Here is a 26367-nt window from a genome sequence, read left to right as displayed (position 1 = left end):
GTGAGCAGCAACAGCACGGCGGAGGGCCAGACTTGGGAGCCATGACTCACGAGAGATGATCTTGAGAGCTCGTAACTGTACTGCATCGAGCTGGCGAAGGGTTGTAGTGGCAGCCCCCATCCAGACCAACGGGCAGTATTCCAGAAGCAAACGGTGGCCACACGAAATATTGAAGCCCTTCTACTCTGTGTCTGAAATAAACTGTTTCGAAACGATCTCCGTCTTCTTTACTTGTCCTCAACTGAAATGAATGTTACCAAGAGTATATAACCCCCCAAGAGTGTGCAACTCTTGATACCCTTTCTATGGGGTACGCCGACGGCGAAAACTCACATCACGTTATGCAGTGTCTCAGTGGTACGTTTCCAGCCCGTTTTTAGCGAGCAGTGGAGTAATAAAAAAGCACTCTCTGACAGAAACTCACTACGCGTATGCAAATCCCCAGCATGACCATGGCAGATATTCGGATTTCGCACACGCTATCCTTCGTTTGCATGTAGTACGAAGATATCTGAGACACGTGATGTGAGTTTTCGCTGTCGGAGACCACATATGCAGAGGTGCACACTCTTGGGGGGTTATAATCTTGATGTTACTCTTCTCTTTGTTTGGCGCGTTTTTTTACACTTTGGTGTAAGCATGCATGCGTATGAGTACAGCACATGCACAGTTCATGTGGCACACTAGCACTTGTACAACTTTGAGGGCGTCAAGGGCCGCATCATCAATTCAACACCCGTGAACAGGAATGTTTTGGTGTGTGCAGAGATGTCCATAAATGATTCGAAAGAGTTCTTAGTATTGTATACTTGCGGCCATCATATGCCCCTCAACCCACAAGAGGAATATTGCAACATTACTTTGGCTCAAAAAGAATGCAAACTAATCAATCTCGCACCCAGCACTAAAGCATGTATTGGGGTTTTCCAGCTTTAGTTTGTAAACAGTTTGTCAATTGACTTATCACAATGTTGTGCGTGAGACTGCCTCACTTCGTGGTGGATTGTGCACTATACCCTATATAAATACTTTTCTGATGGATAACGCATTAGAATGTCTGGTCATGTGTGCTACCTTTACACAGGGCGGTAGTCTTCCTGTTTATTGCGCTGCCGCAAATGGGCATCTGGAAATCGTCAAGTATCTACTAGATCTCCAACCCGAAACGATCTCTGTGATTGGCTATGTAAGTTAAGCAATCTCCATCATTGACTCTCCTTGCTGTAGTCAGTTACTCCTACAGCACTCTTCTTGCCAATCAAGACTACTGTGCTAGCTATATGTCAATTGCTGGGGAGTATCAGGCCGAAACAGCAACCCCACCGATTGATATACTCCAAAAGTACCTGTGAATATTGGTGACTTTCCTGGCCGGCACTGATAGCTGCACAAAGCACCTCCATTGTGCATTTGGTTCACATAAACATTGGTTATGATTAAGAAAGGAAAAGGACAAAATGTTACGAGTTATGGCAAACTATCCACCAACGTAACCAGATATTATACAGTCAGCGAATGCGACAAAATGGCACAAAACTGACAAGGAGTACTGAGGCATTCGGCGACCTGACACCTAGCTTTTCCATTCTTCATCATAACTATATTGGCTCACCACACCAGTTCAAATAAACATTGGTCTCAATCATTTCTGATGTGACCTCATGGACACACTCATCATCAATTCAACACCCATCAACAGGAGTGTTTCTGTGTGAGCAGAGATGTCCACACATGATTCAAAAGAGTTCTTAGTATTGTATACTTGCGCCCATCATATGCCCCTCAACCCACGAGAGGAATATTACAATATTACTTTGGCTCAAAAAGAATGCAAACTAATCAATCTCGTACCCAGCACTAAAGCATGTATTGGGGTTTTCCAGCACTAGTTTGTAAACCGTTTGTCAATTGACTTATCACAATGTTGTGCGTGAGACTGCCTCACTTTGTAGTGGATTGTGCATTATACCCAATATAAGTACTTTTCTGATAGATAACGTATAGAAATGTCTGGTTATGTGTGTTACCTGTACACAGAACGGTAACCTTCCTGTTCATGGCGCTGCCTTTAAAGGGCATCTGGAACTTGTCAAGTATCTACTAGATCTCCAACCCGATACAATCTCTGCAAAGAACAATGTAAGTTGAGCAATGTCTATCGTTGATACCCCTTAAGCATTTTTTCCAGAACACGGTTTGAGCAATATATGCAACAAATAACATCTAGTCACTCGCGCCAGGCCAGAGCAACAGACATTAACCTTACGGATTCCACCATCGGCCAGTAGAGCAGACCATGGCACACCAATCTCTCTTGGGTTCATACAAGGGCCCTCCCTACATACTAAAGTGATGTAAATATATTTCCTGGTGTATGTGTGTTTGTGTGTGTGTGGGGGGGGGGGGGGCGTGCATGCGTGCGGGCGTGAGTGCGTGTGTGCATACAGCAAGGAAAACCAACTGTCTTAGTCGTTCTATGCTGATATACTTCGTGTTGTGCAGACCACGTGTGCATTGGTGGTCGATTCTCATAACTTCACAGGTTGTATTGATTACAGTCTATTCAGAAAAAGTTGAGCGCTGGCTCTGGAGAGCTCCCGTATTTGGCGATTTTGTGGTACACTGTGCAATGCCGCGATATTCGAAACTTGAAAAAGGGTCCAAAAAAGGTACCTCAACTGGGTTTCGAACCGGAAATGTACTGTTATGCAAGTGGAGTGAACGGCCTGCATTTTCATGGTTTTTCCCCAATTCAGTGCTTTGGGGGCAAAACCTGGCCGAAATCCTTTTCTTGTTATGGCTAACTCTTTGGAAAACTAGACTTCAAAAGCACAATTGGAAGAGAATTCCATGGGGGACTGCCTAAATAAATAAGACGGAAACTTAAAATTTGACCCATTTATGGCCAGAAGCTAGGATATCATTTATTTCTGAATTGACTGTAGGCAGATATCTGGCACTAGTCTTGATCTGTCTCATTCAGATCTTGTCCGCTATCGTTGCTATCGTTTGCGTGCTTCTTTTGTGACATGAGTACACATGGTACACGGTGTGTATGTGTTGGGGGAGGGGGAGGGGGAGGGGGAGGGGGTGTATGTGCATGTTTGTGTGTACATGTATATATTAGGGCTGAAACGATTATATCGGTTATCCGTATAATTGATCATAAAGCAGGATTCACAGAAGCATTTTGCGTTGTGACACACGATGCGACGGTTGCAAAACTGGGAAATCCCCAAATCGCAGCCAACTCGCAGCCCATTTAACTGCCGCAACTGGGCCATCGCAGAAGTTGAGCTCGGCTCAACTTTTGCGATGCGACAAACGATTTGGCGTACGATTTTGACCTTTTCTACAGCAAAGTTGTACAAAGATTCAAGAGTTGCCCGAAAATTTGTACAAGTTGTACCCAACCGCGTGAATACCATGGTGGCGTACCTGCCTGCATTGAACTTCGCGCCAAATCAGCAAGGTATCATCGCTTCGGGGACTTCGCCTGGGAATGGTATTTCGTGAGTTCGCATCGCACGTCTCCGTCGCAAATCGCGTCGCATCGCCAATCGCATAGCAAAAAAAGCTTCTTTGAATCCCCCTTACAACGAAGCGACTTCGATTATGCTGTCTATTTCGATAATGCGATTCCAAATAAATAAATACATAAAAGGAATAAAAAACGTGTACAAGAAGATGTCATGCACATGACTGTACTACGTAGTAGTAGGATCAGATAATGTTACGTACATAAGTCACCGGAGGATGTACCCAGTGTGCTGACGGTGCTCAACACCACGAAAACAGAGCGTTTGTTTGCCAGCTAGCTGGCCTCTGCGTACACCGCAGACACACCCACACACAACAGAAAGATACAGATCACAGTAGTAGTGTGGTATTTGTTCACTCACGATGATAGTTGTGTGTAGTAGTGTGGTTTTTGTTCACTCACGGTGGAAGATGGAAGAGCGTAGTGTATAGATGAGCATGAAGAAGGTTAAGGGCATGCCACCTCACGCATATACATGTACACGTATGTACCAGACCAACATGATGCAAGAAGTGAACCACTGTGGCGAATAGGGCCGCCGGATAATTTACCAGCCAGAAGCTGGCGGAAAAAACCTCAGGACCCCGGCGGAGGCACATCCCTGAGGAAAAACCGGTTAGAATAACCCCATAAGATAAACGAACCAAACGTAGCCTGCAGGACCTATCCCGAAGTGAGAATAAACGGGAGGGCGGGTGGTAAACTACAACGAAAAGAGAAAGACCACGATGAAGAGAAAAGTTTGAGAACACTGACAAAAAAAAACAGCTGACGCAATCCTGGTGCCGTAACTATGGTGAAAATGCTGGCAAAAAATACATTTTTCGTTTTATTCGCTACGCTCAGCCAACGAAAAATAACACTTTTTACCAGCTAGCTGGCCTCTGCGTACACCGCAGACACACCCACACTCGGTGTGAAACTTTGTCGAATGCTCCTGCTATGTCTATAGCCAGCACGCGGACTGCGCCACCACGGTTGGCTTCAGAGACCCAGGAGTGGTTGAGAGACGTGAGAAGGTCAGATGTGCTGAGCCCCTGCCGGAATCCGTACTGGTGGATGGACAGGGCCTTTTCATGCTCAAGATGATTGATTATGGCAGTGTTGACAATCTTCTCCATGACTTTGGAGACAACAGATAACAAGGACACAGGTCGGTAGTTCTTAGCAGCAGAATGAGATTGATTATTGTGTATCGGGACCACACGGGCTACTTTCCAGAGCGAGGGCTGGACATGGCACCGAAAACAGAGTGAGAACAGCTTGGAAATTGGTGCAGCCAAAACCTTTGAGCACAGCTTCAGAAATCTGGCAGGAATGCAATCGGGTCCGGTAGCCTTGGTTGGATCCAGCTGGCGGAGCTGGCGCTGGACTGTCGCTTCCCGAAATCGGACAGTTGTCAGGGCAGATGTACACCTAGGACGAAGGTCAGGAAGGTCGGAGTGCTGTAGATCTTGATCACACAGACTGCATTTGCTCGCAAAGAATTCTCCAAAGCAAGTAGCCTTTTCCTGGTTGGTGACATATTCTCTGCCCTGGGTATTGCGTAGGACAGGGATAGACGAGCTGCGGCCAGAGCCTGGAGCTTGCTTCAGGAGTGACCACCATTGCTTGTTTCGCATTGATCCATGTTTGAGCCGATCTCGGATGTGGGCAGATTCTGCCACACGCTTTCCACATTGGAGGCGAGCGACACGCATGAACGCCCAAACTTTAGCATGACACGTTGAGTGCCCACAACGCATGCCGCCCACGTTGAGCGTCGCGCATGAATGAATGTCGCGTTGAGTGACACGTTGTATGACACATAGAATGCCACGACGCATAGAGTACCATGTGAGCATGCACCAAGGCGTGTGACCGACATGGATACCGTGATGTACAGCGCACGTGACTGTAGCCAGCAGCAAAGCATGAGCATGCAGTAAAGCACCAGCAATCATAGCAGCATAGGTTGAGTGGTAGCACGAAGCAGCCGCGTGCACCCATTAATCTGCATTATTACTATAATGCTACATTAACTACAACACACAGCAGCTTGCGGTTAGGAGGGTGCTGGCCAGCGAAGTGAGAGGCTACAGAGAGAGCAGGATCTTGGCGGAGCCAAGAGGATAGTCACGTCCGAGGGACGAAGAACGAGAGCCCTGAGTAGCCGGAAATGAGCATGGCCCATTGTGGCCAGCAAGCCTCGTACCGAAGCAGCCGTGAGCAGGGTTAAAGTCATAGACACTGCCGGAGCAGGATCTTGGCGGAGCCAAGAGAGAGGTCAGAGAGAGGTCACTGCCGGAGCAGGATCTTGGTGGAGCCAAGACAGGGATCACTGCCGGAGCAGGATCTTGGTGGGGTAACCATCACCTACAGTGGGCTACGGTGGGCCATCGGGTAGTTGAGATGGTGGTGGAGCTGAACGTGTCCGTCTTGGAATTGCCGGTGGCACATGCACGTTGCCCCGCTGTAGCCACTGTCACATTAGCAGCCTTGCTAGCGTTCGGCCTTCGACTGCTTAAGTGTGGCAATGATTCATGTCTCGTTGATATGGAGACGAGGCAAGGAAATAGAAAGGTAGATAGACACAGAAACAGACAGGCAGGCAGACAAACACAAACAGACAGATGATTCAGGGTCAGCCGGGTAGACACTGCCGAAGCAGAATGTTGGCGGAGCCAAGTATCTACAAGAGTCTGCGTCCGAGGGACGGCGACCGAGGGCCCTGAGTAAAGAGAGGGGTCACTGCCGGAGCAGGATCTTGGCAGGGCCAAGAGAGAGGTCAGACAAGAGATATACGTAGACACTGCCGGAGCAGAATGTTGGCGGAGCCAAGTATCTACGAGAGAGGATTCAGGGTCGGCCGGGTAGACACTGCCGAAGCAGAATGTTGGCGGAGCCAAGTATCTACAAGAGTCTGCGTCCGAGGGACGGCGACCGAGGGCCCTGAGTAAAAAGAGGGGTCACTGCCGGAGCAAGATCTTGGCAGGGCCAAGAGAGAGAGGTCAGAGAAGGGTCACTGCCGGAGCAGGATCTTGGCGAAGCCAAGACAGGGGTCACTGCCGGAGCAGGATCTTGACAGGGCCAAGAGAGAGATCAGAGAGGGGTAACTGCCGGAGCAGGATCTTGGCAGAGCCAAGGGAGGAGTCAGAGAGGGGGCACTGCAGAGAGAGATCTTGGCCGAGCCAAGAGAGGGACGAGGACAAAAAGCCCCCCTGGGTAGCTAGGCAATAAATGTGTGTGCATTGAGACAGCATGTGGTAAAGAGGATACTGACAAGAGTTCAAGCAACACGGATGAGAACCAGCAAGACAGTTACCTTGATGATCTCCTTGGCGGTGTCCCTCATTCCACGCCAGATAAATGCTCGTGCAGCAAAGGGAGCTTGCCCAAATAGAAGGACGAACTTTGCTGCGGTGATTGGCTAGACCATGGTGTCAGGTCGCTCCGCAGCTGTGGGAGCAAAGGTTCTGGAGTCATCCAACTTGGTCCAGGCAGAGCATTGATGGCATTGAAGTTGACTGGCAGGTGTGATGCTCGAAACAGTAAATGGTACTGGACACAAATCAAGTAGAGGGTGCAGATGAGTGCCATGACCACAGAAGAACTGAACGGCTTGTGCCAACCTTCCATATGTTGATAGAGTATGGTGCCACCAGCTCAGGGTCGTCCTTGACTGAGGTTGAGAGGTGCAGCATTATGTGAGATGATCTGAGATGTGGCCTTGACAAGGTCAGACAGGCAGGGCATAATAACGTACGGGTGGGTAGCGAATGTGAGTTGGCCTAGAAGGCAGTTCGTGCTTGAGGACGCAACGCCTGTCAGTGTGGCAGAGACTAAATGACGTAGGGCCAGAGAGGTTGAGGTTTTGGAAAACTACATAAATGGTTGGACAAGTGTGGCCCAAGCAAATCTGCTGTTGGACTGAACACTTGAATACTTGTCAATTGCTGGTTGTACACACTGGTTGGGATGGCAGTGTGAACTGCAATAGTGCTAACCCCCGTACTAACTGGAGGAGACTGCAACAGCATGGGCATAGGCCAGCCTGTTAGCACGTGGGTGGTGCACCTCAAAAGTGACAGGCACTAGCAGTGATTGATTGATGCACTGTGGATGTGTGTGTGTGTGTGTGGGAGTTCCTTATCCTAACAATGACAAGTAGACCAAGTAATAGTAGTACTTGATGGATTGATGACAGGGCTGTGCCTGGGTGCAGATGAAGAACTGGATGCTGCTGCTGGTCAAAGCAGGCTACAAGTATGTACACAGTACTAGTAACTTGGTGTGGAGTTGCATAGCCTGAGGTTGCAGAACTTACTTTGAAGAAGAAAGATAGACTATCGCTGGCAAACAGCTTCCTTCTGGCAATGCTAGGGCCAGGGCGTTGTAATCTCTCGGCCAGCACAATGCCTAGCCCAGACGACTGCATGGGGCTAAACGGTTGTGTGTTAAATGGACCAGCTGTCATACTGTCCTCGCAGCAGCGTTGGAGACAGTCAGAAATATATCAGCTGCCACAGACTTGGCTCAATGATGTCCCACTTCAGTGATGGGTCGGCAGCAGCCTTGATGCGGAATTGATAGGACAGCAACTCCACTGTCCTGTGCGAAGCAATGTCGACCATGATCTGGACCAAGACGGTGGAGGCCTCAACCCACGTCGCAAGTTTATGAACATGCCTACTCTTGCTGCGAGTAGCGCTGTCTTCCACCACCCGCAATGGGTTCCCAACTGACATTTAAAATCTAAGCACATTCTGTGTGCGAGCGGGCGGCACAGAGCAAGACACAGTGGGCAGGAGCCCACTCAACTCGACGGACTGACCTGTCACGACCCGCTCACGAACTTTAGTGCCCAGGTGTACAGCTACAGCGAAAGACTTGCTGCTCCCTAGGCTGGCTGGGTGAGGGCCCTGGTGCGGATGAGGTTGTGAATCCACGGCCGCCAGACTTGTAGGTAACGTCTCTGAAACCTTCGAAGCAATCGTGGAGCGCAAGGTCTCCGGAGTTAAAGCTGACGTTGATGACGCAGACGTCGCCAATGATTCGCGTTCTCTGCTGCCTGCTCCGCTCACCCCGCTCGGGGTAGAATGGCAGGATTCAGCGTGGTGAAGTACACTGAAACAGGCGGTCGGCGAGGGCAGCTTTCCTGCCCGAATTATTCAAACCGAAGAGCGAGAGTTCGCTGCGGAGACGCATAACCGTCATGGCGCGAATTTCACAGACAGTGAAGGCAGCCATGGCTCACGACAACAAGGATGAGAACGAGGCAAAGCACAAGGATGAGAACGAGCAAAATACACACTGTGAAACACTGACACAGGCGATTGGCGAGGGCAACTTTCCTGCCCGAATTAATCAAACCCAAGAGCGAGAGTTCCTTGTGGAGACGCAGAACCATCATGGCGCGAATTTCACAGACAGTGAAGGCAGCCATGGCTCACGACAACAAGGATGAGAACGAGGCAAAGCACAAGGATGAGAACGAGCAAAATACAAACTGTGAAACACTGAAACAGGCGATCGGCGAGGGCAGCTTTCCTGCCCGAATTATTCAAACCCAAGAGCGAGAGTTCCTTACCGAGACGCAGAACCGGCATGGCGCAAATTTCACAGACTGTGAAGCCAGCCATGGCTCACGACAACAAGGATGAGGAAACACAATGATCTGACAAGAAAAAGATCCACACACAGAACGGATCGAAATACGAAATATAAAACTAAAACACGACGAGCAAGCAAGAATGATCGTCGCACAGAACGGATCGAAAATATATAGCACAGCAAACTCTTGCAAGACATGCAACGATGCATGCCACCCATGTTGAGCTACAAGCAAGCGTCATCATAACGCCGCCACACGCTTTCCACATCGGAGGCGAGCGACACGCATGAACGCCCAAATTTTAGCATGACACGTTGAGTGCCCACAACGCATGCCGCCCACGTTGAGCGTCGCGCATGAATGAATGTCGCGTTGAGTGACACGTTGTATGACACATAGAATGCCACGACGCATAGAGTACCATGTGAGCATGCACCAAGGCGTGTGACCAACATGGATACCGTGATGTACAGCGCACGTGACTGTAGCCAGCAGCAAAGCATGAGCATGCAGTAAAGCACCAGCAATCATAGCAGCATAGGTTGAGTGGTAGCACGAAGCAGCCGCGTGCACCCATTAATCTGCATTATTACTATAATGCTACACACACACACACACACACACACACACACTATACACACACACACACACGCACACACACACACACACTATACACACACGCGCACGCACACACACACACACACACACACACACACACAAATCACAGGTGCATAGAGGCCCAATTCCAGTCAGCAGATCGTATATACTTCTGAACGCCTTCTTTGAACTGCTGGAGGCGAGGTAGAGTAGGTGGTGCTGTGATGAGCTCTGGAGGAAGGTGATTCTACTCCTCAACGATGGCGGACGGAAATGATCGCTGTACGCTGTTGCGTGCGTGACGGTTGTGGGGCATGGCAAACTGCAATTCATGGCAAATCCGGCTCTGCTGACGTGTGCGAGGATGCCCTTGCAGCTCTGGTGCAACGGCAGGGATCATTGCTCGCAGTGGTGAGCTAGTTGGGAGGCAGTGGAGCTTATATAAGTATGTGTGAGCAGCAACAGCACGGCGGAGGGCCAGACTTGGGAGCCATGACTCACGAGAGATGATCTTGAGAGCTCGTAACTGTACTGCATCGAGCTGGCGAAGGGTTGTAGTGGCAGCCCCCATCCAGACCAACGGGCAGTATTCCATTACTGGTCTGACGAAGCCTTTGTAGACCCGCTCTCGTCCACGAACATCAAGGATGGGGGCAGCTCTGTTCAGGAAGTGTAACCGCTGGCGTGCACGTACGGCTACAGAGGGCAAATGCTGGTGGAAAGACAACTGTGTGTCGAACTGGACTCCTAGGAGCTTGAGCTCTGCTTCCTCCACAGCTGGTACTCCATCGAAGGAGATGGCTGGGAGCTGCCGCCGTGGCCGATGGCGATCGATGGTGAGGGCCTGGGATTTGGTGGGCTCAAAAGAGATCTTCCAGGCTTTGACCCAGGCGGAGAGGTCATCCACTGCATGCTGCAAAACACGGCTTTGTTCATTCACGTCTGCGCCCACTGCGAGACACTGATACAGCGTGGTATCGTCCGCATAGACAGCGAGATCTGTCATTCACGTAAAACAAGAACAGGGTAGGCCCCAATATACTTCCTTGAAGAACACCAGCGGTAATGGGAAAAACATTAGACTCATGGCCAGATAGGACTGCACGGAGATGCCGAGCTAATAGATAGTCGGTCAACCAGGTTAAAAAGGGGCCCCTGAGCCCATAGACAGCAGCCTTGTGAATCACACCTTTGTGGGACACCTTATCAAATGCTCCAGCTATGTCTACTGCAAGAACATGGGCTGAGCCTCCCGAACCGGCAGCTCTACTCCATTGAGGATGTAGGAGCGTCAGGACATCTGCAGTTCCAAGGCGTTGGCGGAATCCATATTGCTTTGCCGACAGAACATGATGGCGATCTAGAAAGTTCATGATTGCGAGGTTCACAATGCCTTCCATTACCTTCGAGATAATGTTGAGTAGGGACACTGGTCGGTAGTGACTGATGGGTGAGCGGGAATTCTTCTTGTGAACTGGGACTATTCTGGCCTCTTTCCAGTCTGCCGGTTGTCTTCCAATGAAGAAACACGTGGCAAAGAGGCGTGCTAGGGGGGGGGGGGGGGCAGCAAGCTCGTTTGCACACGTCTTGAGGACACAAGCTGGGATGTTGTCAGGTCCTGTTGCTTTGGAGGTGTCAAGCTGACGGAGGGCTCGGGCTACAGCTGGTTCCCTGAAATGCACTTGGTGCAAGTGGGCGGTAGACTTAGGCTGTACATGTGGGAGAGGCTCATCCTCGAAATCATCCACAAGAGAGCATTTCCCAGCAAAATACTTCCCGAAAGCCTCAGCTTTGCTACTATTGGTAGAGTGTTCATTGCCATCACAATCGATGATAGTAGGTAGTAGGTATGCAAGAGTTGCGTCCATGGCCACTGGCTTGCTTCAGAGTTGTCCACCACTCTTTTAATATCGTTTGCACAACCTGCTTGCAGTTTAGCTCGAAGACGTTGACGGTGGATTAACTTTGCAGCAGAAATGCTCATACAGCACTCTTCTTGCCAATGAGGACTACTGTGCTAGCTATATGTCAATTGCTGGGGAGTATCAGGCTGAAACAGCTACCAAACCGATTATTTGCTGCAAAGGTACCTGTGAATATTGGTGACTCTGCTGCCCAGCACTGATAGCTGCACAAAGCACCTCCATTATGCATCCGGTTCACATAAACCTTGGTCTCAATCATTTCTGATGTGACCTCACGGACACACTCATCATCAATTCAACACCCGTGAACAGGAATGTTTTGGTGTGCAGAGATGTCCATAAAATGATTCAAAAGAGTTCTTAGTATTGTATACTTGCGCCCATCATATGCCCCTCAACCCACAAGAGGAATATTGCAACATTACTTTGCCTCAAAAAGAATGCAAACTAACCAATCTCGTACCCAGCACTAAAGCATATATTGGGATTTTCCAGCTTTAGCTTGTAAACAGTTTGTCAATTGACTTATCAGAATGTATTGTGCATTATACTCAATATAAGTACTTTCCTGATGGATAACGCATAGGAATGTCTGGTCATGTGTGTTATCTGTACACAGACCGGTGATCTTCCTGTTCATTACGCTGCCTGGAATGGACATCTGGAAGTAGTCAAGTATCTACTAGATCTCCAACCCGACACGATCTCTGCAAAGAACAACGTAAGTTAAGCAATCTCTATCCTTGATTCTCCTTTTAAACGAATTTTTCCAGAACACGTTTTGAGCAATATATTCGATCGCAACAAGTAGCATCTAGTCACTCGCGCCAGGCCAGAGCAACAGAACTTAACCCTTTATTGGCTGGCCCATACATTGATCGAACACCGATGTTCGATGGGGTAGGCATTCTGAAATTATCGTAACTTGGTCAAATCTCGGTCTTTCGGAGAGATCGAAATATGTAGGTCGAAGAGAAAACTCTCAGCTGTCGCCTCGAACAATTTCCAAAGGGATACAAAGAGCGGTCCGTGAGTTATAGCACTCGTAATATTGGTCCCGGGAAATTTGTGCTCAGAGCGCGATGCGCTGGTCTACGGCCGGGATTTTCCCTGCTTGCGTCACCTGTTGACAAGGCTACACTGATTCAACTTCAAAAGCAGGTTCCCGGGAGTCTCTACGAAAATTTTGAGGTTGATACGAGCAACAGGAGTGAAATGGTGGATAGAGATAGATCTCGAGCGTGAGCCCAGCGCTGGTGGGCCTTCCCTGGCTTGCAGCGCTGGGCCAGTGCATCCCGTGGAGTCGAGTGTAGGCTCATTGCGCTCCTCTCGTCAAGGCCTTTCCAGGATGCCCAAGATCGTGGAATTTGTCCAGTGCAAACTAAAGTTACGTCCAATTTAGTTACAGGTTTGGCGATTGCGTGGGCTTGTTTATATTTTAATCGGCCAATAAAGGGTTAACCTTACGGATTCCACCATCTGCCAGTAGAGCAGACCATGGCACACCATCCACTCTTGGGTCCATACAATGGCCCTCCCTACATACTGAAGTGGCGTAAATATATGTTGGACTAAGTATAAAGTCCATGCACTATATGATGTCCAGCGCCCTATATAGAGTCCATTGGTCCAAAATCGACTATACAGCGTCCAGGAGTCCACTCAATTTTGATCAGCTCCATCCAGCCGCGCAATCCCCTATAAGGAGTACACCTTTTCTGCAAGTCCCCTATTCACGGTCCACGAGTCCAGTTTATCCAGTCACACCATCCTAGATCCTGTGTGTAGTAAAAAAGAGAGCAAACACCTTTTCAGTTTTGCTTGCCTCGTGGTGGCGCATTCCTCTCTTCACTTCAGCCATGGCGGCCAGTTCTGCTGTACAGTTGCTGACAGGAATATGTCTCGAGATAACCAAGGAGGAAAAGGAGACGTTCAAAATCAAATCTGGAAAGCGTCTTGTAGTTCTCTGAAGACGTTTCATCAGTGTGCGGGATGAAAGCAGAAATTGGAGAACGAGAAAATTCAGCACAGTTCAAGGAGACGTTCAAAATCAAATCTGGAAAGCGTCTTGTAGTTCTCTGAAGACGTTTCATCAGTGTGCGGGATGAAAGCAGAAATTGGAGAACGAGATAATTCAGCACAGTTCAAATCTGACTAGTCAGGTACACTGACACTCTCTTTCGTTCGACGCCGCAAGGATCCCCTGTTTGACTGGCCATGGCTGCCAGTTCTGCTGTGCAGTTGCTGACAGTAAGACATTTGAACGGTTTCATCAGTCCGCGGGATGAAAGCAGAAAGCGGCCCCTCGGAGAGCGAGAAAAGTTCAGCACAGTTCCAATCTGACGAGTCAGATAAACTGACACTCTCTTTCGTTCGACTCCACAAGGATACCCTGTTTGACTGGACAAGAGCTGCCCGCACCACCGTGTCAAAAGGCTGTCCAACTACATGGTATGACAATGACTGAGGTAAGGAAGCTTTTACACGTTTCGATTGGTCTGCTGTTCTGTCGTTATGCTTGACATTTTTTTCCATTTTCAAGGAGCGTATCACGTTGATGTTGCTTGAATGAATGTCCTAAAAGTAATCAACGACTTCGTAATAGTTGCGTGACAATACTATCAGTCCTCAAGGACTGCAAGGACTTTGCATCAATCGTCTAGCTATCATCAATTTTATTTCATGAGAAAGTATTTTGTCGTAAAATAGCAATGAAAAATATCAATTGTGCACTCATAATCATGTATAAACAATTAAAATGAAACAATTCCAGAACGTTTTCGTGTGACCATCATCAGTGGAACATCGTCACATAGTAAGAATCACTAAAACAACCAGTTATATAGCTAGAGTAACATGAAAAGAAGCGTGAGAATGCAGCACAGCTAGCGGTTATGCATAACGCGTGTAGTGTGAACCTTTGCAGTGTATCTGAGAATGGTAGCAGTAGATGAATGTGGCAGCTGTGAGTGCGTGTGAACAAAAACTGGTGAGTGCGTATTATTTAAAAAGTGTGAGTGCTACAACATTTTCTTTTTGCTTGCATAGAACAGGGTCACGTGTGCGAATATATACAGCTTCCAACACCTGCAACTGCTTAAAGAAACGCGCGCGACAAATAACACTAAACCAGGAATCGTCAAACAACTTACGACAATCCGGACTGGACACCAAATGCTTGTAGATGGCAGACTTGCTCTTGTCGATGTCGAACTCCTCCTCGTCCGTATCACTCTCATCCTCCACTTCCCGTTCCTGCTCACCCTTACTTTCCTCCTGACCATCCTGTTCATCCCCATCATCATCCTCCATCTCCATCTCCTCATGCCATCGCTTCTTTCTCCTTGACGTGTTCACTGCTGCGCCCGTACTTTCACCTGCCACTACTGGTTCCGCCTTCTCCATTTTTCTCAGTCGTGTCTCCGCTAGTCTCTGGCTTCTCCTCAGATTCGTTTTTCCTCCATTTTCATTTCTTTTTTTTACGTTCTGGAATTGTTTCATTTTAATTGTTTATACATGATTATGAGTGCACAATTGATATTTTTCATTGCTATTTTACGACTGTTGTCTCCTCGTCGGTTATTTAAGTATTTTGTCCTGTGATAATTATGTGAACTCCACGACACTCTTCCTCGTATGATGTCAAACACAATGGGATCCACAAACGCAGTTCCAGTGTACTAGTAGTAGTAGGAGGAGGATTGCTTGTATGCCGATGACAAAAAAATTTTTCTCAAGATAATACTCGTATTCCATGAAATAACCGTTTTGATGTCACAAACATGAAATTTGTCAGTGAAATTGCCTCGTGACGACAAATCATTGCATTTCCATCTTGGGAAAACTGTTTGACTGCCGGTAACGCTGGAGCACATGTATGTTGATGTGTCTGTGCGTCTTGAGTGTACACAAACGATCTTATTCCTCGTATTACTAAGAGATTATTGTCCCTACCGTCACCTGTTCACAGGTCTTTGAGCGGATGGATTTTCATTGAGCATCACATTCGTTGAGAACTTGGTAGTTGTGTGCTTGCATGCATCATTACGGTAATAAGCGTATCCTTGTGCTATCTATTTGTTGCAGGTGTGCTGATCTTCAGAAGCTTGCGGGACTGAGTGCTGCTGAACATTTGCATGGCCATGAGCAATGGTGAAGCTTGCTATTGCACTCTCAGCATGTGCTAGTATTATGCTGACTACTGCACTATGTTACTCTCTTATACTAATATATTTATGTAAACGTGCGTGCACCCGTCCATGTATGCATTCGTTTCGTATAATTATTTATTATCCCTCTTTACTTTACGTGTAAATGGGTGACGTTTGCATGGCAGTTGGAGTTGCGTGTGTATTGTGTCTCTACTCTTTTCTTGGTCACGGTTTTCTTGGCGTTGTATAAGTTTGTGTGTGTATGTATGTGTGTGTGTGTGTGTGTGTGTGTGTGTGTGTGTGTGTGTGTGTGTGTGTGTGTGTGTGTGTGTGTGTGCGGGTGTGTTTGCAGTGTGTGTCCCATATGGTGCAGTGGTATGTGCAGCGATTTCCAATCGATAGGTTGCGGGTTCGATTCCCGACGATTATGGTCACACGCGTCTTTCTTCTCTTTCTCAGACTCCTCCTGACTTTTCTTTCATTCTCCTGGGTGGTTACCAACAGCCAGTGCATGCCGGAGTATGTGTGTGATGTGTGTGCGGGAAAAAAATGAAAAGACCAAAAATAGGGATTCACTGGCCAGAAAATGTCACTCCAAATAGCTGTATGGTGTAGACCAGGCTGAACAGTGATGGTCAATTCTTCAGCCTTGCAAGCTGTTGAATGGTGCAATCCCAGCACAAGTTGCTATGGCTTCTGCCGTAGCATTGCTATCATCGCCTCCGGCGATGGGCGTCAAAGGTCAGGTCAAGGTGTGTTTGAAAACAATAACTTAATCCTTGGCTCTCCATCATAGCCCATTCTCTTTCGATTCTTGGTATTTTCGTGGCGTTGTGTGGGTGTGTATATGTGTGTGTGCGTGTATAATGATTTGAGAACACTACATGATTGAGATGCTGTAATTTGCAGCGTCTGCGAAGAGACCACTTGATTTGAGGATGGTGTTTGTAGGGTTTTTCATGTGATGAAGTGGCTGCAGTGGAGCCTCAAGACTAAGGCGAGACCAAAATAAAATCGAGATTCCCGGGCAGGACACATGTGAAATTGGTGCGGGCGGGGGAGTTTTTATTTTTTCCCATGTATGTACATGACTATATGTGTGCATACCATGTTGAACTTTTTTTACCGCATTTTCCGGTAATGTTTATTCAATTTTTTTACAGACAACAGGTACGCGGTTTTCCCCTTTCAGTTTTTCTATATTTCGGCCAACGATGTCCCTGATCTGTTCATCAGGGAGTCGTACAAGCTCGGGTTTTCCAAGTTTGGACTCTGTACAGTGGATTTTGGACCAATGGACTCTATATAGGGGTTGGACATCATATAAGGGCTGGACGCTATACTGAGTCCAACATAATTATTATATTTCCTGGTGTATGTGTGTTTGTGTGTGGGGGGTGCATGCGTGCGTGAAAGAGTGTGTGTGCGCATACAGCAAGGATAGGCTATCGTCTTAGCCGTTCAATGCTGATGTACTTCGTGTTGTGCAGACCACGTGTGCATTGGCGGTCTATTCTCATAGCTTCACAGGTTGTATGGATTAGGCACTTATCTGGCACTAGTCTTGATCTGTCTCATTCAGATCTTGTCCGCTATAAGAGAAAATCTGTCGGTGCACCTCCAGTACATTTCGCAGATTTGCGTGCTTTTTTTGACGGGCGTATACATGGTACATTGTGTGTATGCGTGTACATGTGTGTGTATGTGTGTGTTGCGGGGTGGGGGGTGGGGGGGGGGGGGTGGGGGTGTATGTGCATGTTTATGTGTACATGTATAATTAACAACCACACAAGCCGACCTGTTTGGGAGCTATTACGCGTTGGATTATCAGGGCATAGGCAGCAATTGCCGCATGCAGTATGCAAAACTATGGACCAATGCCGTAGTATCGCAGGCAACAATTGCCGAATGCAGTATGCAATACTATGGACCAATGCCGTAGTATCGCAAGCACCAATGTGCGTTAGACTGGCCAATGCCAGGGCTAATGGGGGCAACAATTGCCCGGCGTGTCAATACACGCATACGGTAGGGATGCACTTGTGAGCACATGTAGGCGCACTTGGCTCAATGCCGGCCTGACCCACGATCCCTACCGTTCTCCGTTCCGGGATGGCTTAGAATAGAATGATGGTTGGAGATAATGGGGTGGGTGGTGGTGCTCAAAAACTGGCCAAGGTTGTCAAGCGATCTGACTGTTGGCGCGGCAAGGATGAAGAAGAAACAGCATCGAGAGCCGGAGTAATGCGCATGCTCCGCGTGGTCCCGTGCCGGGGCGCGGGAGTTCGGAGTGCGTGTTCTGCACGGGCACGTGATGCGCTATGGCAAGTACGTGCAAATTATGTTAGGAATGTAATTGTTGGTGGGTTGCTAACTTCACTTACCGTGCCATGCACGGAAACTTATATTTAACAACCACACAAGCCGACCTGTTTGGGAGCTATTACGCGTTGTATTATCAGGGCATAGGCAGCAATTGCCGCATGCAGTATGCAATACTATGGACCAATGCCGTAGTATCGCAGGCAACAATTGCCGCATGCAGTATGCAATACTATGGACCAATGCCGTAGTATCCCAAGCACCAATGTGCTTTAGACTGGCCAATGCCAGGGCTAAAGGGGGCCACAATTGCCCGGCGTGTCAATACACGCATACGGTAGGGATGCACTTGTGAGCACATGTAGGCGCACTTGGCTCAATGCCGGCCTGACCCACGATCCCTACCGTTCTCCCAAAATACAACATGACCCAAACAGGAATTATCGGCATTACTATAGTTATAGTAGCGTTACTATAGTTATAGTATAATAGGTATATCATATGTACACTACAGCTGTTGCTAGGGCCGTCCAATGCGGCTACCCATTAGCATAACGGGCAGAGACTAGAACAATGCTGCTGGCAATGCTCTGTCTGCGACAGGGGTGCGGACATAGCGGAGGTAGGCAGAGCTTTGCCACCTGCCGGTGGTCTTCAGCACGTGCTCAGTCACGCCAGATTTGCCTGCCAGCGTTGCAGCGCCTCGTCTGAGGCTGTGGCTGCGCACGTCTTTGTTAGGCAAGGCTGTTTGTAGTAGCCTGTTGATGTTATGCGGCTTCAGGGGCGTGCCGTCATCATAGCGATAGAGCGGGCCAGGTGCCGAGCCACGGGCTGCTAGGTAGCTGGTGGCTGCCGTGTGCGGGCATGTCGGTGAGCCTGTCCTCCTGACGCTGATGTCCTGGCCGCTGCCGTATTGGCTCGTCTTTGTCACACGCAGGCGCAGCTCCACGCGGTCTGGGTACATGGTCGCATTGCTGTACTCAAGGCCGGCGCCCCGTGCCGTGAAGGTGTACTCGTTGACTCTGAGCAGCCCGTGGAAGGCCAGAGTCACGGCGCTCCAGAGCATGGCACGGTTGTGCGGGCTAGGCACGGTGGACTGCAGGTAGTGCTGTACGCCAGCCAGATCGTCCAAAGTTGCGGCCGTTAGCACTTTCCGGACTGCCGTCTGGGATCTGAGCGCCCCCTGTTGGAGCAGCCGGACACGCGGTGAGGCGAAAACGTCCAGGCAGAGGCCCTGCAGGACGTGCTGATGTCTCAGCGCCTGGGTGTAGAGTTTCAGAGACGAGCCAGACGAGCCGGACGAGAATTTCCAATTCAGAAAGTTAATCAGGCTGGGCTCCGTCACCGGGTACGGCGCGACCTGCCGTAGGGCAGCAAAGCGTTCGTAGGAACGCTGCACTGAAGCGTACGTCGCGCTGGAGCTGTCTGCCAGGCCGTGACGGATGAGCTCCATGGCTGCGTCATCAACTGATGGAGGGTGGACTGCGCTGGTGGTGTAGGCGCTGCGTCGGCAGTTGGGTTGAGGGTCCGGAAGCGCCGTACCTGCAGACGGGAGAGAGAATCAGCAAGATCATTGCAGTGTCCGGCGATGTGGCGAAGCAGGAGGACAATGTTATGCTGGGCGGCTTTCAATAAGGGCCCTGACCAAGTCCATGACCGCTCTATTTGGGGACGTGCCAGAGCGCCTGATGTAGCAGATTGCTTCGTTGTCAGTGTAGAGTAGCACTCTTCTGTCCTCCAACGTGTGTGCCCAGGTACAGAGGGCCAACATCACGGCGTACAATTCTTTCCATTCAATAGTGTGCTCAGCTTGGTCAGGAGACCATGCGCCATAGGACCACTTGCTGCCGAAAACCAGACCGAAACCATGTCGACCTGAAGCGTCGGTGTACAGCCCGATGTCTTCGGCTGTGCTCCAGGACGGCTCGATGAGGGGCTTCCGACCATTCCATTGGCTGATGCAGGCGTCCCACCACAGGATGTCAAGCTTCGCCTCCGCGGGTACGGCTACCGGTGCATCTAGGCTAGGGAGCGTTGCTGCGCTGTCGAACAGGCGTCTGCAGAACGTGCGACCCGCTGGAATGACTTTGGCTGCGGAAGACAGGCTACCGGCCAGGGACAGCAGTTCCCTCTTGGTGCACATCTGCTTCGACAGCCACGCGGCAAGTGCTAGCCGTAGTTCCGCCAGTTTCGCAGCCGGGAGGCGCAGCTCCCAGGCGGCTGTATCGAGCTCGATACCCAGGAACGTTATTGAAGTTGACGGCTGGCACACTTTGTCCTCTCCGTCGGCCAATGGGATGTTCAGCATGTCAAATACAGCCAGCAGTGTCTTGAATTTGAGCATAGCTGCGGAGTTGGGCGGCTGGACGTGGAAGAAATCATCTAGGTAATGCAGCAAATCAACAATATCGTAATTATTAACTGCAATCCATGCCACAGCGTCGGCAAGTCTGTTGAACAGAAACGGGGAGGATCTGAGGCCAAATGGTAGTACCTTATCGACATAGTACGAACCTTCCCAAAAAATGCCAAGTAGGGGCCAGTCGTCAGGGGAAACAGGGCAGAGCCGGAAGGCGTGCTTCATGTCAACCTTAGAGAGGAGAGCTCCGGGGCCGTGCTGGAAGATGCAGCGTATTGCGTCATCTACCGTAACGTAATGCAGGGAGAATTCGTCAGGGTAAATGCCATTGTTAATGCTAGAGCCGCTAGGGGCAGATAAATGCATGATGAGGCGTACGCCGCCAGACTTCTTGGGCACGATGCCAACGCCAGAACATCGGATATTAGGGAATGGGGGTTGGGAATAAGGCCCGGCCATGTGGCCACGCGTGCATTCAGACTGAAGGTAAGCAGAGACGGCGGCAGGGTTGAGCAATGCGGAAGGGAGATTAGGGGCGATGAGGCGGGATCTATTACCGTGATAGCCAATGCGGGCCCCGACGCGCATGTCGCGACAGAGAGAATGCACAAAATCGTTATCGGGGTGCTGGGATAGCTCTTCGAACAGCAGGGGAATATTTACAGGGGACCAAGGCGCGTGTGAGCTAATTGGAGCTGCGGGGTTGGCCAGCAGAGCATGTGGATTGGCCATGACCGAGGCGGCCGCAAGAGAGGCAGCTGTGGGCGAAGCGGCAGTTGGAGCGGACGCAGTTTCCTTGTTTGAAGAGGCGGCATACTTCTTTGTCGACCGTGGCGTTGCCGCTGCTGGGCCGAAGGGAACGAGCGTCGTTGCTGCTGTTGGGCCGAAAGGAACGAGCGTCGTTGCTGCCGGTGGGCCGAAAGGGACGAAATGCCCGCGCGTCAAATATAATTGTGTATAGGTCCTGGACTATTGCGTCCCACCGCATGGTTGGGTCCGCGGCCAGGAGTGAGCGGAATGATCGGTCATACTCCTGCACGGCCTCAAATCGAAATTTCCGGGCTACTTTCAGGATAATCTGCTGGTACGCAAACAGCTCTGGGGCCCTGGGGGGGGGGTGTGCTGTGGCGTAAATCGCGCAGTATGTTGTCCAGGCGTCGAGCCAGGTGTCGATGTCCTCGACCTTCCTGGAGGCCCTGTTGGCCGGTGCTAGGACCACTGCGCCGTGCGAGCTGTCGTGGTCGATCTGGAGAATGCTGCGGCTAGTGTCCCCTTGGGACGGGTTAGGCAACAATGAGCCCAATTCAACAAATTGGCCAGTTACCACTTTATCGTGAATGGCTTTCGGCACGGTTGCATAAAACGTTCTCTTACCTGCGGGGTTCATTGGCGGTGAGACGGCAGCCGCCAAATGCGGAGCAGGCAGAGCGTCCTGCGGAGTTGCTGGTGCTTGCCGTGGGAGTGCCGCTGCGTGAGCTGGCGGTGGGGGTGCCGCTGTGTGAGCTGCCGGCGGGGCTGGAGCTGCGGCCTGATTTCCAAGGGCAGCACGGACCTCCTCCCGGATAATGTCCCTCAGGGACGGAGCAGCAGTTGCCTGGGGTAGGTTCTGCTCGGCTGCCTGAGTGGCCAAGTCCTCGCGTGCTGCAGTGAACTCCAATGACTCGAGCAGGCGAGTCAGCAGCCTGGGTTTGGTCCCCGTCGTGCCTAGATTGCGGGCCGCCAGTTCTTGTCGCAGCTCTACAGAGCGCATTTTCTTGGCGTCGTTCATTGACAGAGATTCAGACATGGTTGCTCGGAAATGGAAAGTCCTCAATGCTCAAAAATGCTCAAGCTCAAACAAAAACTCAAAAACTGGCCAAGGTTGTCAAGCGATCTGACTGTTGGCGCAGCAAGGATGAAGAAGAAACAGCATCGAGAGCCGGAGTAATGCGCATGCTCCGCGTGGTCCCGTGCCGGGGCGCGGGAGTTCGGAGTGCGTGTTCTGCACGGGCACGTGATGCGCTATGGCAAGTACGTGCAAATTATGTTAGGAATGTAATTGTTGGTGGGTTGCTAACTTCACTTACCGTGCCATGCACGGAAACTTATATTTATATTAGGGCTGAAACGATTATACTTGGTCCGCGTCAGCAATATTGTCGCTTATCTTTCAGCTTTGTTATTATGTCGCCAATGCTCACTTGGCAGCCCATTTCATCCCAATTTTGATTAGTAGGTTAGTTTACTAGTATCTGAAAGGTCTAACCAGATTTCGAGAGCGACACGTTCGTGATTCTGATTGGTACAGCGCCGCATCAATATAGATTATCTTGTCACACTGGGCAGGCAAGAGCAGCGAGTCGCACAAGAAAGTAATCGGCTACTCGGAATCAGTTCCATTTGCAAAACGGATCGCTCACCTCAGGGATCGCTCGCCAAGCTGACATCGCAGTTCCCTCGCCACCAGTGCAACGCTCGGAGTATCCAGCGAATCGTGGAGATTTGCAAGTACTGTACGAGTCATTGTCAGTCAAAATAAATCTTGCAAAGAACGGCGACTGATTTGAACCACACAGGCAGTCGCGCTGCCCACGCGAAGTCCTATAGAAAAGGCGATCGTCACGGTCGACTTCCCTTTAGAAAATAGCCAGGCAGCGGAGAGGAAGAGAGATGAGCTTGCGAAAAAAATATTTGTCACCAGCGCCAGGAGCAGCGACAAGGAGGACCAATAATGCATGAACCCTTCCTTGCACAATAAATTCCACTTGACCAGTTGCCATGCTGTACCTTACCTTCCTTCATATCAAGTTTTATCGTCTCAAGTGCACTTGTTGTCCATTAAAGACTTGTTTTCTTCTGGTTAGTGTGCCATGGTAGAGGATAGACTTGGGCGCAGCCAGTAATTCCCTTACAGCTTATGGTGCCGAAACCCGGGACCAATGGAATCCGGCTTGGACCCGCCAAGCCTGATGTTGTCGCGTCTGTTAGCGATGCGCACCCGTCGCGTCATGTCAGCGTGAAGCATGATGGGCATGACGTAATTCTCCAGTCGCAGGATGGCGAAGTGCGCTGGAAAGCGGAGAAAAGGGAGTGGGAGCTTTCCTGGCAGTGAAAATATGGTGTTGCCCCAGCGGCTATGCTTGGATCCGGCATGGCAGCTTACTCGCGAGAGAAGCTCACTCCAGAGCAAGATGCCCTGTTTTGTGCTGAAGTGGAGAAGTGGATCGAGAATGAGTGGCTGATTCCACACGATCCGATGGTGCATGGTGAGCCAGCAGCAGTGTTACCGCTCCTTCCCGAGGTGCAAGAGCACAAGGTAACGACAGTCGTTTGACCAGTGCTCGACTACCTCTCCCTCAATGCCCGGCTCCAATCGGACCCTGGTGATGATGCACCTGCCTGGGAGGAGTCTCTGCGTAAATGGAGAAAGGCTGGTTGCCCGGCAGATTTCAAGCTCTTGGACATCAAGAAAGTGTATCTCCAAGTCCACGTCGCTAAGTAGTTTCTGAAGTACTAGACTGTCCTTTGGAACGGAAAGCCATACGTGATGACACGAATGGGCTTTGGGCTCAGTATTGCACCGAAGTACATGGGCATCATCGCCCATTATGCAACGCGCGGTTACCCGAAAAGTTGACAGCTACATCGATGATATGCTGACCCCGTCAAATTGCGCTGACGCCGGTGCCAAGACGATGCTTGAGTAAAGCCTGCCCACGAAGCCCGCTGAGCCGCTGGAAGAGTCGAGAGGATTTGGTTTGCAGCTGCGCGACGCCGGCAGCGAGATGACCTGGCGACTCCGAGATGGCAGCGACCTCCGTGTACCGGAGGTCTTGACGAAGCCTGCAATATTCAAATGGTGCGGTAGGCTAACAGGCCATCTGCCAGTTTGTAGTTGGCTTCACCTCGCCTGCAGTTACATCGAGGATAGGCTACCATCTTAGCCGTTCTATGCTGATGTACTGATGCTGATGGACTACTGTGCTAGCGTGGTTGAAGTGGACAGACGTGGTGGTTGAAGTGGACGGACACGTCATTGAAGACCGATCATGGCTTCAACCAGCCGGAGACACACGACATATCAATGTGAGCGAGCTGGAAGCAACGGTCAAAGGACTCAACCTCGCCGTTCGTTGGGGTGCTACAAAAGTGCGGCTCGTGACAGATTCGAAGTCTGCCACTAGCTGTCCAGTTCAGCAACACGACATTGCGGCCGCTCAGCACACCGATGCACTGATCACTGAGGTGAGCTCGCAGATTGAAGGAGGCCGCCCACTACTCGAGTTGTTCACGAAGGTCGGTTCACAGCTTGTGATCGTGAATGGCCTGCTGTGCCGTAGTGTGTAGTTGCCTATCGATGGAGTCGTGGAACTTTCAGTCGTGGCACCGAAGCTAGTCGCTGATTATTGTCTGCTTTACATACGAGAACAGGTCATGGTTCGTGGAATACCATGTATGATGTTGTTCGTAGCCGCTGCTACTTTCCGTATATGGCTGCCCAGTGCCAGCGGCACATTCAGCAGTGTGTACAGTGCAAAGCAGCTAACAGCCGCCGCGAGACGTCTATGCCGCCTACGCAAGCAAGCATCGCAGGGAGCCCGTGGTCAGAGGTGGTCATAGACACACTTTAACTTGGTGCATAGCGAAGTGGCCGCTACCATTGTGTGCTACAGGCAGTCGATTCGTTCACTAAGTGGGCCGAAGTTATCCCGTTGGCTCGACATGATGTTTCCCCTGTTGCCAAGGCGTTCACGGCACTGTGCAATCTCTGGGGCCCGCCGAATGTTGTCCACATGGATAATGGGTCTGAGTTTCGGAACGCGCTCGTTGAGTCTGTCTTCAAGTACTTCGGTGTCCGAGTGAAGACAGGAGCCGTCAGACACCCACAGTCCCAAGGAACTGCTGAACGCTTCAACAGGACATTGCTTGGCCTGATTCGGAAGTTGGACGACAAGTCGAGCAGTTGGAGAGACGACCTGGACATCCTGCTGTGACTATATTGACAGCGACCCCATGCCTCTACCCGCGTGCCGACCAAAGGTCTCGGCTTCAATGCCACAAGCACGCACCAGGAAAAAGAAACAGAAATGTAAAGGAAAGCTAGATCTAGCTATGGGGAAGTAGAATGTGTAAAAGTACCGGTAGGTGTTTAGAAAACTAAAAACAAGATGAAAAGAGATTGTAAATTATCAGTGTTTGGACTGATGTACAATGTACATGTAAACTTCATCAACCAAAACTTATGAATTTTTTTAATAGATCTGATACGAAACTCGCACAAGGAAGTGTAAAGAAAACAAGCTAAAAAACAGAAAAATAATAAGGCACCCATTTTGATTATCCAGGGGATGGCCCACGCCTGGTAAAAGAATAAACAGAGAAAAGAAAAGAATCATAACAAGTTTTTTGCATGTATGCAAAACACAGCTGAGCACTCTGAGCAAGGCCAGGTACGCGGATTAGCGGGTCCGGCAAGCGACGAGCTCGAAAAATTACAGGGAATCTGTTGCCCAGTACCAGTTGCTGTCTCTCAGGTGTCGGTAGACCTTTGTCTTGAATGACTGAAAACATGTTTTGTGTGGGCGCTGAGACAGCAGCCTGTGAGGAAGGGAGCTCCATGCGCCAATACAGCAGTACGGGAACGACCGCTTCACGACGGATGGAGCTGAGACAGGGAGCGTGTCTGACAGTTGATAGGCGTAGCTAGTGGCATTATTGTGCTGGTTCCTGGTTCTGGGGTTGGCTGGAGAAACGCGATGCGGTGGCAATACAGCAAGTAGCTGAGGAGGACCAGTGATGAAATGCAATTTGTACATGCACGAGAGAGCAGCAACAGTCCGGCGGACAGCCAAACTGGGGAGAATTGCACCAGGGTCAATGATGCGCAGTGCGCGGCGTTG

The 26367-nt window shown here is 50.0% G+C and overlaps 1 protein-coding gene and 1 long non-coding RNA gene across 2 annotated transcripts in view; one reads left to right on the top strand and one right to left on the bottom strand.

The window, feature by feature from the left end:
- The first annotated feature begins 1094 nt into the window (after window positions 1-1094).
- The window catches only part of LOC135826498 (uncharacterized), a 111513-nt gene continuing 86240 nt past the window's right edge, over window positions 1095-26367 (top strand). The window contains exons 1-3 of the long non-coding RNA XR_010555311.1: window positions 1095-1186; window positions 2038-2139; window positions 12276-12377. This is a non-coding gene — a long non-coding RNA (uncharacterized LOC135826498). The remainder of the gene's footprint in view (window positions 1187-2037; window positions 2140-12275; window positions 12378-26367) is intronic.
- LOC135826159 (uncharacterized) lies at window positions 18695-22289 on the bottom strand. The gene is made up of 2 exons (XM_065338796.1): window positions 21863-22289; window positions 18695-19671 (listed from the first exon to the last, which is right to left on the bottom strand). The coding sequence occupies exons 1-2, from the start codon at window positions 22272-22274 to the stop codon at window positions 18695-18697; spliced, it is 1389 nt and encodes a 462-aa protein (XP_065194868.1). The 5' UTR covers window positions 22275-22289.

The sequence above is a fragment of the Sycon ciliatum genome, chromosome 10 (assembly GCF_964019385.1).
Source record: "Sycon ciliatum chromosome 10, ocSycCili1.1, whole genome shotgun sequence".
NCBI lineage: Eukaryota > Metazoa > Porifera > Calcarea > Leucosolenida > Sycettidae > Sycon > Sycon ciliatum.
The sequence above is the reverse complement of the archived record's forward strand: the minus strand, read 5'-3'. Positions and strand labels throughout refer to the sequence as shown.

Coding starts and splice junctions, on each gene's coding strand:
- LOC135826159 (XM_065338796.1), bottom strand. CDS start 22,274: ATGTCTGAATCTCTGTCAATGAACGACGCCAAGAAAATGCGCTCTGTA. Junction 19,672..21,862: donor ACCGCCAATGAACCCCGCAG/GTAAGAGAACGT, acceptor TCCCGTCTGCAG/GTACGGCGCTTCCGGACCCT.